At 40.3% G+C, this 14537-nt stretch overlaps 1 protein-coding gene across 1 annotated transcript in view; it reads right to left on the bottom strand.

Annotated features, from left to right (window-relative positions):
* Nucleotides 1-1271: 1271 nt before the first annotated feature.
* Nucleotides 1272-14537, bottom strand: part of TUBE1 (tubulin epsilon 1) — a 57876-nt gene continuing 44610 nt past the window's right edge. The window contains exons 9-12 of the mRNA XM_077487096.1: nucleotides 13639-13779; nucleotides 8012-8152; nucleotides 2795-2969; nucleotides 1272-2657 (exon numbers count right to left, since the gene is read on the bottom strand). Of these exons, the coding sequence (XP_077343222.1) occupies nucleotides 2499-2657; nucleotides 2795-2969; nucleotides 8012-8152; nucleotides 13639-13779 (616 nt within the window). The 3' untranslated portion in view covers nucleotides 1272-2498. The remainder of the gene's footprint in view (nucleotides 2658-2794; nucleotides 2970-8011; nucleotides 8153-13638; nucleotides 13780-14537) is intronic.

Here is a 14537-nt window from a genome sequence, read left to right as displayed (position 1 = left end):
CACAACAATCAAGAAAAATTGAAAAGTGGATTGAGATTTATATATATATATATATATATATATATATATATATATACACACACACACATATACACATATACACACACACACATATATATGTGTGTATGTATGAACTTTTGTACATTTTATCATGGACATTTATTGATTATATTTTCACTGTGTTTAGATCGGTTTATTTATTTGATTAATCACATGAGAGTGAGCAGTGCTGCACTATTTATACAATAAATATTTTAATCGGTGGTGTGATACAATGAAAGTGTTCAGCAGCTGTAGAAATTTAGTTAAATTTATATTAATTGTATACTTGCATAACAATTTTAATTGTATACTTATTTATTTAGCACATAGCACTTTGTATGGCGCTGACTGACTAGCTTACGATATATTACACGTTGCTTAATAAAAATGGGTAACTTATATAATTGAACTTTACTGGAAGGTAAAAAGAATATAAATGTAGAGATTATATGTAAATGCACACAATATACGTGTGTGCCTACAAAGTCCATATCTTTATTTCACTTTCTTCTAACAATTACTGGGACGTTGGTACACTGTTACCTGTGTATCCATAGTGTCACCTTGTGTTTATGCATTAAAATCCATCTTTTTGTTAGTTCAAATAGGTGTTAGGAGGGGGGGGGGGGGGGGGCGGAGTATTTTTAGAAATAGTTAGGGGCGTGACTGGAATTCTAGTTTTTAGTGGTTTTTATCTTAACTAAGCTAGACCCTTTGACGAAATATGGGAGCTACCAACGCTAACACACTTCTGAAACAGCTAGCTACTTGGTTCTGACTGGCTGTAAAGTTATGGACCAAGAGTAAGCATGCTGCAAATAAACGAGAAAAGCCAGAATTTGTTATTTTTTACTTGATACAGGTCAGTAAATCAAAAGCATCAAAGCCAAAGTATTAGCACAACACCCAGACCTAGCATTCTCAGGAGATGTCAGCTCCCATATTTTTTCATGCCAGTTCTTAAAATACATTTTATTTGTACATATGTATTGTGTTAGTATATGTTTTGTGAATTTATGTGTTACTTATTAGGTTCATAAAGGTTACCGTGGATTAAAAAAAATAAAAATAAAGAATCAAATGTTATAAACCCACAAAAACCATGCATACATAATTTTAGACAGCAAATAACTCTTTATGACTTCAAAATACTCTCTGATCAGGTCTAATTGCATTAATAAGAATATACAAAAGAGCAGACTCCTTAGACCAGTATTTTCAATTATTTGAATTTAATAATAAAAATAAAGCCATTACATAAGTTTTATACAATACAATCTTATTTGTCACAACTTAAAGTATTTTTTACATTGAGGTAAAACGTGTTTCACAACTTCATGTTCAAATTGCATTCCGAAAATATGTACTTTTTTGGTTATTAAATATCAAAAAGAGAATCCAGTTTATACATGTGAAACTATTCAAAATTAACAATACCTTTCACAATAGTGTTAAAAAAATAATTGTAATATTAAGGCATGATGTATTGTAAACTGTACTACCAAGCCTCAACTACTGAGTCTGATTGTGGGTACCAAGCCTGATGTCTCTATATTTAGAGATGCTTTCTGTTGACCCCAAACCAGGCATACAGCATCCATGGAGGGGTAAACCATTATAAGAATTGTCCTACTCTGAGCATGTAAGGCCCTGCGTCTGACATTCGTGTACATAGAAGGGTTCAGTAACTCTTCTAAGCTGAAAAATTCCAGTATTTTTACAGGCACCCACTGAAACATTCTGAATACTTCTTTCTTGTACAAGTGGCTGTGAATACTCTACCTACCCTTCATGTAAAAAATAAATAAAAACAAACCAGTATCAAAACCCAACATATCTAAACCAATAATAAAGAAAGGAGGCCCACAGTACCTGTCTGCATGGCTGAATCATTAAAAAAAACAAAAAAAACAAAAAACAAACAACATGTGTCCGAGACTTCAAAGAAGCCTATGCAACGTACATATGGGCGTATTTCTCCTATCCGAGAATGGGCTTCTGCGTACAGCTGCTCATAGGCATGAATGGCTGTACTTGCCTACTTTATACTCAGGTATAAGCTGGGACTCGCATAAACACACGTACAGTGTATGGCCCCATTCCAAGAACAGAAAAAGAACGTAATTATAGACAGTTCACCGAAAGTGATATTTTACTGTAGCTGAAGTCCAGTAGGCAGAATCGCCTGAAAATTGTATAGCTGAACTTTATCTCACAGTTTCTTTAAGCGCTACTCTTGCTAAAAGAGTTGTCATTGGTGTTCCAATCCTCCTTACTGGAATTTGCCAAGTTAGTAAAGACAACCCCCTCTATTACATTCCTCAACTTTCACAGAACATGCTTGTATCAGATCATTCTGGTACATATGTATCTTTGGAAGATTTTCCACTGTAGAATACTTTTTGCAATTTCATAACAAAAGTTGAAAAAAAAAAAAAAAGATAGAAAATGGAGTGTCAAACTGCTATGTTAAGCCGAGGAGGGTTCGGCATATATAAGCCTTTGGTGGCATCCAGTTGGTCATACTCTTCTATTAATGAGGATAATGATGTCAAAGCCTCTGAAAAACAGCCCTGCTCCATGCCATCAACTTGTAGGTAATGGTGAAGATGAGCCTGCAAAAATGAAAAGCTTACCAGTAATTAACCCTATATAAAACATGTTTTAAAAATGAAAACAATATATATGTATTTATATACGATTATACGCTATATGCATTTTGTGCAAAAAAACATATAATTAATATACATACCTTCTTTCTGTACAGCCTATTAAACCGGTCTCTCAGGTCCATAAATGTTGGCTTCACACATGTGTTATTGGCTAGTGCCAGCAATGAATGAGAATGGCCAACTGGTGGGACAGAACACATCCCAGTTTTCCACCCTTCTTGGTTCCAAGAGACAAATGGTAGTGAGGGTTTCAGCCTGCAAAAAAGAAAAAATATATTTTTATAATATACACACACATACAATCTATTACAATGGACTTTCCCATCTGAACCATAAAGTGTTCAAATCTACAAAAAACTGACAAAAATGTTATACTAGCCTTAAGTTACTAAACCCGCTTAAAAAAATAAATAAATAACATACGTATCATACTTGTCTGCTTTGTGCGGTTGGTTTTGCGCAGAGTGGCCCATATCCTCCCCTTCTGGGGTCCCACAGTGGCGCTCGTGGCTCCTCCTCTTCTCGAGTGTCCCGTCGGAGAAGCGCTCTCCTTCGGGATACACATGTGGGCATGCTCCCGAGTCCTGCTGCTGCGTCTATTGACACAGACAACAGGACTCAGGCCCACCCTTCGAGTCATTGGATTTAATTGACAGTAGCGGGAGCCAATGGCTCTGCTGCTATTTATACAATCAGGACACGAGACACCGGCCGGAGCTGGTGTGCTCATTCCAGCCGGGGGAATTACGGGGCCCAGGTAAGTAAAAGGGGGGCTGCATTAAGGTGAAAAACCTTGAGGGTTTACAACCCCTTTAACCACTTCAGCCCTGGAAGGATTTCCCCCCTTCCTGACCAAGCCCCTTTTTGCGATAAGGCACAGTGTTGATTTAACTGACAATTACGGTCGTGCGATATTGTACCCAAACAAAATTTACATCCTTTTTTTCGCACAAATAGAGCTTCCTTTTGGTGGAATTTGATTTCCCCTTGCGGTTTTTATGTTTTGCACTGTAAACAATAAAAGAGCAACAATTTTGGAAAAAAAAGCTATATTTTTTACTTTTTGCTATAATAAATATCCCCCCCAAAAAAACAAAACAAAAAAACGAAATAAGCATATATTGGTTTGCGTAAAAGTTATCGCATCTACATAAATAGGGTAAAGATTTATGGCATTTGTATTTTTTTTTTATATATTATATATTTTGGTAATGGCTGCAATTTTTATTGTGACTGACAATGCAAAGGACAGATCGGACACTTTTGACACTATTTTGGGACCATTGGCATTTATACAGCGATCGGTGCTATAAAAATGCACTGGTTACTGTGTAAATGTCACTGGCAGGGAAGGGGTTAAACACTAGGGGGCAATCAAGGGATTAAGTGTGTTCCCTGGGCGTGTAACTGTAGGGGGTGGGCTCACTAGAACATGACAGATCACTGCTCCCGATCACTGGGAGAAGTATATCCCTGTCATGTTGCTAGGCAGAACAGGGAAATGCCTTGTTTACATAGGCACCTGCAGTTCTGCCTCTCTGTGCCACCGGCGGATATTGAGCTAGCCGCCAATGACGCGGGTACATCATTTTGCACACCTGTGCCACTTTGCAGACATACATCGGCGTGACCTGGTCGACAAGTGGTTAATCAACTGTCTTTAGGGTCAGTTCACACCATAAAAACGCAGTCCGGATGCATTCCAAATGCTTTTCTGCATGTGCATTTTTGAAGCATTCCAGTGCGTTTGTAGTGCAGTCCAGTGCATTTTTTCCCCCCTCTTTTTCTTAACTTTAAGGCCCGGTTCACACTAGTGCGATGCCAGACATCGCATGTGACTCACACCACATTGCTGTTCAGATCACATGTGATGTCTATGCGATGCGATTTCAGCCAAACAAACTTATGGCTCAAATCGCATCACATTCGCAGGACCCCTTTTTGGTCTGCACTGGAATCAGATTGCATGGGTGTTCACACTTATGTGATCCGATTCAGGCACAATTTCACAGTTTGCACTGTGATCTGCTGACCAATCTGGGGGTGTCATTAACTTTACATTGACACCTGCAGCGGTTCGAAGATCTCAGTGTGAACCACTGTGCGATTCGGGTGCGATGCGAGAACCCGCACTGGATTCGCAGGGTTCTCGCATCGCACTAGTGTGAACCGGCACTAAAGACATGTGCATTTTTGATGCATTATACAGCGTTCCAGTACAGTCCAGTGCAGTAAAAATGCATGTTCTACTTTTTTTTTCTGGAACGCACAGATACTGCAAGCACTGGTGTGAACTATGCCATTCAAACCCATATAACCTATTTTACATGCATTTTTAATGTAAAAAAAAAAAAAAACACATTGGACTGCATGTGGTGTGAACTGGCCCTAAAGGCTGGGTTCACACCTGTGGGCCTGTGTGCGCATTTTGCAGCACATAATAATATGCATGCATCATGAAAATACATCGATTCCAATGAGGCGATTCACATCTGCACGCTCTGTTGTAAAAAATGAAGCATGTCCAATATGATCTGTATTTATCTCCATTTTCTAGCCCATCGATGTCTATGGAAGTGGATGAAAAGACAGGTAAAAAACACATGAAAGTGCATTAAAAAAAAAACACATGTAAAATGCACTAAATAGTGCATGTTAAACAACACACACACACACACAAAACCAGGGTGGATAAAAAATAAATAAAAAAAAGATTGTTTTTTAAATAAAAAAACAAAAGAAATTATATAAAAAATATTTGTTTTGTTTTTTTTATCAAATGTATTTAATAATTTTTTTTTTTTTAATAAAATACATTTTTATAATAAAATCCTTTTGGAGTAAAAATCTAAAAGATAGTTTTCTATTTAATATACATTAGTTTATTCAGCATGAAATGGAGCTTAGTTATTTAGCATGAGGCTGTATCGTCTACAAGATTTAAATTTTTAGTAAACTCATTCAATGAATCCAAGCGCTGCAAGCTGAGAACATCCACTGTATCGATGCATTCAGTTTCACAGTAACCAGGAGATAAAACAAAGTTTAGGAATATTCCTTTATCCTAATGTTTTGCAAATATATGTACACTACAAACTGTATGACTGAATCGGTTCTGATATCGCTGTTTAACTAACCCGACAGCTTATTCCAAATGGGAAACCTTAATTTTGTATGCAAATATTAAAATATTCCAACTACCAGCAAGAATAAGTCCTCACATTTAAAGAGCACCTGTCATTTCAGATCCATCATGGCAGTGCCTGTTAGCGGGCATCCAATCACCTGCTGCCACCATGTCCCTCACCTTGTTGTGTCATTGCCACATCACCAGCCATCCCATTAAAGTGAATGGGACTGCCGGTGAGTCAACAGCGGGTCAGAGGAGGAGAGTTGGTCTTTAAAAATTATGATTTAACCTGAAACAATTAATGGATCCACAGATATGGAGCTTATATGTAAATCTTGACTCTTCCAATACAAGCCAAGCTTGCCCCTTACTGGCCATATGAAAAGTACCAACAAGGGCTCTTCTACTGTACTCCTAGTTTGCATTAAATTAGAACTTGTACTGCTCTTTGAAATAGTATTTTGAGGCATGTAAAGCTAAGCCAGGGTGTGCTTTAGTTATAAGGACAATACTGGCATCAGTCAAAAAACAGACAGGTCAAATTCAAGATCGGGTGCGATTTCTCAGAGAAGTCATACTGCATTACACAGCCCTTAGAAAAATACTTGTCCACTTAGTAATAGATTTGCTTTAAAGTGGTTGTAAACCCTTACCCTTAATCTAGGCTTACCTGTAGGTCCAAGAAATATCTCCTAAACCTATACGGTTTAGGAGATATTTGCCCGAAGACAGGCACTGAGCGCGGCATCGTCAATGACGAAGATGCCGCGCGTGTCGGCTCCCGTGCGCATGCGCGGGAGTGACGTCATCGCGGCTTCGCCGAATGACAGTGGCGGAGCTGCGAGACCCCACCGAGAAGATGGATGCGCCGGACTACAGGGGACAGCGGTGACTTCGCTGGCTCCTGTGTCAGGTAAGTGACACATAATGGACTACAATGCGATGCATAGTAGTCCATTATGCTTTACCTTTGCAGGGAATGAAAGAGGAAGTAAACCCATCAGGGTTTACTTCCTCTTTAATGCCTATCCAGCATACACATGGATTTTATTCACTCATGTGCCACTTCCAGCCTTCAGTGACTTGTAGCGCACACACACACACACACACACACACACACACACACACACACACACACACACCTGTCCTTTCACTTTCAGTGGCTAATTGGAATGGTGGGGTAGTGAAAAGAAGGCAAGTATGTTTCTGCATTATAGCAATACAGTTAATTTTTTAATATTTTGTTAAAACATTTTGCAAAAAGGTAACTTTTCTCTTTCACTGATGTGTGCTGATGAGGCAGCACTGAAGGACACTGATAGGTGGCAATAATTAGCAGTGCTGATGGGTACTGATGGACACCGATTAGCAGAACTGCAGGGCACTATACCGTGGGCGCCAAGTAGTTAAAGTGGTTGTAAAGGATCAAGGTTTTTTTTTTTTTTTTTTTTTACTTTAGTGCATTTTATGCATGAAGGTAAAAAACCTGTGTGCAGCAGAAACCCCAGCCCCCCCCCCCCCCCCAAACTTACCTGAGCCCCATCTCGATCCAGCGATGTGCACAAAAGCCTTTGGCTCTCCCTCCTCAGTGGCTGAGACAGCAGTGGTAGCCATTGGCTCCTGCTACTATCATTCACAGCCAGTGAGCCAATGAGGAGAGAGTGGGGGCAGGGCTGAGCCTGCTCAGGTGCACTAGGCAGGAGGGGAGGGGCCTGGAGCTCTGGTGGGGGACCTGGGCTGCTCTATGCAAAACCACTGCACAGAGCAGTAAGTATGACATAATTGCTATTTAGAAAATAAATAAAAAATAAACCTCCAATTAGAACTTTAAAGCCACATGTACGTTGGACTTTCTTTCTGCTACTCGTAGGCGATGGTTCTTTTTTTTCCCTAGCTTTAATCCCCCTGCGTGTTAGCCTGTGTGTCAATGCACACATAGGCATTTAGAGGAGCTTAGAGGCGAGACGTTTAGACCCCACAGCCAGTGTGTCTAGCAGCAGCATAGTTTTGGCAGAAATTTAAAAAAAAAAAAGCCTGACGCACCTAAACTTACCTAAGTGCTAGGTGCGTTTCGTGCTTGAGTGTTATTTCATTTCAATTGCCAGTATAATTTATTATTGTAGCCAATAAAATTTATTTATTTTTTGGAGCATTATTTGACACCGACCTTTCAATATTCCTGCGAAGGTCAGAAATGTGAACATTTCCTCTCACCATCAAAGCACAGGCAAGGTAAAGATTATGCTTCGGGTCTGCTCGAATTAACTGATGATCTTTGTTAAAGGCATCAGAGAACATTTGGTCCAACCTGTGCAAAAACAACAACATCAATAACATAATATCATCACAGTAAACTGGGTGTTGTACTGCAGTCTCAAAATGACAGAAAAATACTATAAATGTGCAAACATTCATTTAACTTTTTTTTTGTTATATGTGTCTTAGAAGGGTTCCCCATGTTACTACAATTGTTCAGTGCAGCCTTTTCCTGTTTAATGGCATATCAATTTGCAAGCAAAGAGCTCGATTAGGAGAAACTTGGCATGAGAAAATCAGAGGCAGCTGTTGCTGACTGTTCCTTCCGAAAAAGCTAGCTGCCCCGGTATTGTGCTGATGGAACATATAGGAGGTAAGGCATTCTGGGTCTTTTCCTATACTCCTTTTTAGTAAGTTTGTTCCAGTTAAGTGACAAAAGTATTGATGGCAGACAGTCATTGAACAAGTGTTTTTTTTTTATGACAGCAACCCCTATAGGTCTCTCATGATAGGGTCACTTTAAAAACCCTAAATCTCTCCGGGAGGAAGATCTTAAAGTGGTTCTAAAGGTAGAAGATTTTTTTTCATCTTAATGCATTCTGTGCATGAAGATAAAAACCTTCAGTGTGCAGCAGCTCCCTGAAACTTACCTGAGCCCCATCTCGATCCAGCAAGTGCCTAAGCCACGCAGGACTCTCCCTCCTGATTGGCTGAGACAAAGCAGCAGTGCCATTGGCTAACTGACTTTGACAGCAGCGAGAGCCAATCAGTAAAGAAGGGGCGGGGCTGAACCATGGCTCCATGCCTGAATGAACACACAGAGCTGTGGCTCGGGTGCCCCCAAAACAAGCTGCTTTCTGTGGGGGCATGCGACAGGAGGAGGGGCTAAGAGAACCGAGAAGGAGGAGGATCTGGGCTTCTCTGTGCAAAACCACTGCACAGAGCAGGCAAGTATAGCATGCTTGTTATTGTTAAAGTAAAAAAAGGCCTTTAGTATCACTTTAAGTTGTCCATCCATACATGATTCACTTTTTTTGTTCAACTAGCAGGTTGAACAAAAGAAAATAAATAGATTCCCCCAGCCACACACTTGAGGGGGATGGGGAATCCCTCCCATTAAGCTAATGTATTCTGACAGTGAGGAAGCTTTTCCAACAGGCTGGCTGATTGAGAGATTGACTTCTGTACAACCAGCTTGCCCCCATAGATGAATCAAAATGCGTTTGGTTCCTGCGGAACTATGTCTGGCTTTAGCATGTATAGTAAGGAGGGTAGTGCAATATACTCATACATTCTTTAATATGGCTGAAGAGCGAAAGGGTGTTGTAGCGACCACTGGATGGAGACCAGAAAGGCTTCAAAAGCAAGACATATGTCACCAGCACACCAGGGAACTCCATAAGAGGGTCCAACAATTTATTGTATGATAACATCACAGCAGAAGATAGGAACATCAGGCCACATGCCTGATAAAGGAGTCCTGGGTGGCTCTGAAACATTGCGATCTTCTGCTGTGATCATACAACAAAGCACTAGACCCTCTTATCTAGTTCCCCGGTATGCCGGTGACATAACTCTTGCTGGCAAGAAGGGTAGTACCTAATCTTGTATTTACCTTAATAACACTGCATGGAAAGGAAGACACACACTTAACAAAATATCAATTTCATATAATTTTGATTTTGTGAGACAAACAGGCCAGACTCCTACTGGAAATGCAATAAATAGCCCAAGTGTGCAAAATATGAAAAGCCAAAAAAAAATAAAAATAAATAAATAAATAAAAAATAAAGCACACTGCAAACAAAGAACGATTGACTCTGATTTATTCAGACTCTCTACAATACAAAATCACTGGTGGTTTTGCATCGAGAGTTAAGCCTTTTTATGTAGCCAACTTTTGTTTGACAGCAATATATTTAGATTATAATCTTTCATACGTATTTATCCATTTATTTGAGATTTGTAGCCGGCCTTTTTTTTTTTAAGTAGCAATTTCTGCATGTCTCTGTGAGAATAATGCCGCCTACACACGATCGAATTGTCCGGCATACTTAGTCCGGCAAACAATCCGGCGGACTTTCTACCGAACGGACTTGGCGACACACGGTCACACAGAAAGTCCGGCGTTTGCTAGCGCGATGACGTACAGCACATACGACGGGACTAGAAAAGGGAAGTTCAATAGCCAGTAGCCAATAGCTTCCTTCTCGTACTTGCTTCTGAGCATGCGTCATTCTTAGTCCGCCGGACTAGCATACTCACGAACGTATTGTCCGCTGAAAACCCAAGTCTTTACGCTGAGAAAGTCCGCTGCAGCCCACACACGATCGGATTGTCCGGTGAAATGCGTTTCCGCGGACTAAGTTTGCCAGACAATTCGATCGTGTGTACGCGGCATTAGTAGTTGGTAATATATGACTCCTGTGTATTTTTCCTCCCCTAGGAAAGATGGCTGCTCGGCATTCCATTCTAAAAATTGTGCTGGTATAGCGCTACTGTAAATGTCATCCAACCAAAAATATGGCAATTTAAGCCTATGGTAATATGGCTCCAACGTCCCCCCCAAGTAAAACTGATGGATGCTTGTTATACCGCTTTAAAGATGGTGCAAGTACATCGTTACTGTTGTGAGTTGCCATTCAATCAAAAATATAGCACCCGCAACTTGTTCTATTTAAGCTTATAGTGTAGTCCTGACAAAGGGGCAGCTTTGACCAGGAACATGTTGCCACGCTCCTCAAATTACACGTGTCATCATCAGCAGTGCAGTCCAGGGACAACACCAACCTGCAGTCTCTGGCTTCCTAGGGCACCATATCCAGGGCCTTTATCATACACTTACTGTGTGCTCTTGGAGAGATGCCCTGCTACCTGCTGGACAGTCTTGACATGCAATTGCTTAAATTTACTTATGCGAGTGCATTCGTTTTTATACCTACTATTGAATAAAAATACTACACTGAGATAGTGGCACTTCTCTCTTTTACCACTTTGTTTTACAGATTCCTACAGGCACATATACAATTATGGTCTCCATAATTGCTACCCTTTGTCTAATAAAGTTGTTCTAATGTATGTTAATCTACTCAAGGTATTGGCAACTGCTTGTGATACATGCATACAACTGTGGTTTCAAGAGCAACCTATTTGCCAATATTAAATCTATAATAATTAGCTTATTTTCTTGTTTTGAATAGAGTAGGGAGTGGTTAAAAAACTTCTGTACATGTCTCATTTGAGAAATTCCCTTTACTGTTTTGGAGAAAGAGGAAAGGAGAAGAAAAAAAATTCCTGCTTAGATAACCAGAACAGGTGTGCCCACTAGAAAAAAAATGTTTGGGCTGCTGCTCTGATGAGTGCTGTAAAATTTTTGATGTCTCATCACTTTAGGTCACAAAAAACAAAAACCTAGAAAACAAATACCCAGAAATATGTGAAATGACAGTTTTCACTGATCAGAGGTAACTTAAAAATGTACTTGTGTAGCTGTAAAAATCCACTTAAAGTTTATCTTCTGTTATCCCTGCTTTCCCTATTGGCTGTAATTATTACAGGTTATATAAATGTATCAGGAGAGAGAAAACAACATTTTACTTTACCCTTTAAAAAAGTCTAACGCCTGGTACACACTATCCCAGCGGGCTGAACAAAAACAAACCGAGGAGCTTGCTGTACTAACTATGCAATGTTGACCCAGCGATCTCCCTGCTGAGCTACTTTGTTTTTAGACCATGCCAGAACACGCCAGTCAGCACTGGCTGCCAGTGCTGATCGGATACCGGTTTTCCAGCATGCCCATTTGACAGAAGACGGCTGTACACATGAGCCAAAAATGTTGGTCTGTTTCGGTTGAAGAGGCCGATACCGGCAGATATTCGGCTAGTGTGTACCAGGCTTAAAGTGGGAGTTCCACCCAAAAGTAGAACTTCCGCTTTTCGTCTCATTTGGCACCTTTCAAGGTGTGTGTGTGTGTGTGTGTGTGTGTGTGTGTGTGTGTGTGTGGGGGGGGGGGGGGGGGGTCCTGGGGAGAGAATGTTTGACAGGCCCCCTCCTCCTTCCTCCGCACCAATTAGATAGCACAGCACACTTCACATATGAGCAGTAGGGAACTGGCTGCGAGCCCGAAAGGCTTCACTGCCGGGTTCCCTTACCGGCAATGGCAGTGGCTGCACCCGACAGGCGACATCCGAAGATTGGCTGGGGTGCGGACAATCGCAGGCTCCCTGGACAGGTAAGTTGTCCACATATTAAAAGTCAGCAGCTGCATTATTTGTAGCTGCTGACTTAAAATTTTTTGTGGGTGGGGGGGAGCAGATCTCTTTAATTTCCAGACTGAGCTTTCCCAGCGGTGATGTAGGGATTGCTAGAGAGCCCAAGCGATATAGAATTACGGCGGTGTAATCACTGTGGTGGTTTATAGCTTTCGGAAGCTCAACATTTGTTAATCATGGCAGCGCGGCATAGTCTTCAAGAGCACACCCAAAATGGCCACCATAATTACGCTGGTACAATGGTATATAAAAAGGAAATGAGGTAAGCGTGTATGCACACTCCAGATGACGTCAGAGTGACGAAACGCGTAGGGAGGGGCTATCACACGTTTCTGTATCACTTCCGGGCACAGATGCCAGTGTCAGCATTATAGGCTCTTTTTGATCTAATTAAATGTGAGTACCGGTTCAATTAATAATTTAATACCGTACTACTCTGTTTGGGATTTCTCTTTTTTTTTTATGGCACTTGATGCATGATGGGAGCTTTTTAAAAAAAGTAACGTGGAGGGGAAAGCCACTTAAGTGCTACACAGTGGCATATACTGTGAAAGCTTCAGACCCCAGGAGGGGGGGAATATTCCGGTGAGTGCAATCACATTAGGAGCACGGATAAACAAACGCTTGCTGTGATCACCTTGGGAAAGTGAATGATATCAGCGTTGTTGCTTTTTTCACTGGCTCAAGAGCACTTTATGGACTTTGTTATTTATTTCATTTGTTACCTTTTGGATTGATATATATTTTCAGTATTTATTTATGGATCATTTCAATGCACAATCTTAGACCAATGTTGATTATTTTGCAGCAATCTAATGTTTATTTATTTGCAGACCACCATATGTGGTTGGTGGACACATTGTTCTTATCACGTTTTTAATATTTATCAATTATTATGTTTACATGTGTGTAAGTTTCAAATTTTTCACTTTATCACTATTTGGCGGATATAACTCTATATAGAACATAGTTAATGAACATTACGCCCCACCTCTTTCTAATTATCACCACTGTCACTTTTGGTATTCCTACACACACTCTATTATATATATATATATATATATATTTGTATTTTTTTATATATTTTTTTCACTGAGGTTTTTTGAACAGCGCCAATCTCTACTTCATCTTTTCCCTTGCTAGAAAGCTGTGACATGAGTAAGGGAGCTATAAAGACCTTAGAACAACTGCTATACACAGTTAGATGGGACAGACAGAAGAATTGCATGGGTCAATTTAACAGCCCTAGCCTCAGAGCTCTCACCTTCGTGTAGGTATATTCACATCAGCAAGTGTATAGAGAGGAGTTAGGCTGGAGGTCAAATAATGCAAATGAGGGAAGGGGACCAAGTTCATGGTGATCTCATTTAGATCCATATTAAGTTGCCCTTCAAATCTCGCAGAGCTAGGAAGAAAACAAAGACATTAAATGTGATTTGCGGTCGCTGTCTCGTGCATTGCTTCTCATTCAGCCATTTTTCAAAATTTTACATGCAAATATAAAAACGTGGTTCCTTCATCTTAAGGATCCTTCATCTGGCAGGATAACAGTGCTAAAGTACATCTAATATTTGTGTACCCACGTTATAGTGATGTCCAAAAGGTGCCTACAACTAGTAAATGGGCTGCTGCTGGAATAAAGGAATATTTCCGCTTTTTAAGTCAAATGTGCAAATCCCAGTGCTGTCCCCGTGGATCATACAATTCATGTATTACCAATCCTTATAATCATATGCATATATAGTATTTAATCGCGTCCATATGTGAAAGAAATTATTAAAATTCTCCAAATAATGTAAATTAATAAAGTTCTCCTAGTAAAATAATCTGAAGACCCCCAGTGGGAAGGCGAAATGCTTTAGACGGGATCTTCCGGTGACGTTGTGCTTGTTCCCAAAATCGGCATTACATGCTTTTTGTGATTTGCGAGTGGAAATTTATATATGTGTAGCGGCGGCTCCTGAAGAGCACGTGCTATGCGTTTTTCAAAGTTAAAAACTTTACCTAAACTGCAGTTTGGTTTGGGTTTTACTTGTCTAAATTGGACCTCTGCATCAGTCTGACTGGACTGTGAGATGTTCAGCCTGGCCACAGGGGGCACTGTCTCTTGTGGCAGGCGTGGAACTAGGGTCTAGTCAGACGCTTAAGTTACTCTCTTTCGGA

Source organism: Lithobates pipiens, unplaced genomic scaffold (genome assembly GCF_037356315.1).
Source record: "Lithobates pipiens isolate NorthernLeopardFrog02 unplaced genomic scaffold, aLitPip1_a1.2 Scaffold_18, whole genome shotgun sequence".
Taxonomy (NCBI): Eukaryota; Metazoa; Chordata; class Amphibia; order Anura; family Ranidae; genus Lithobates; species Lithobates pipiens.
Note: the sequence above shows the minus strand (reverse complement) of the source record. Positions and strands in the feature narration are given on the sequence as shown.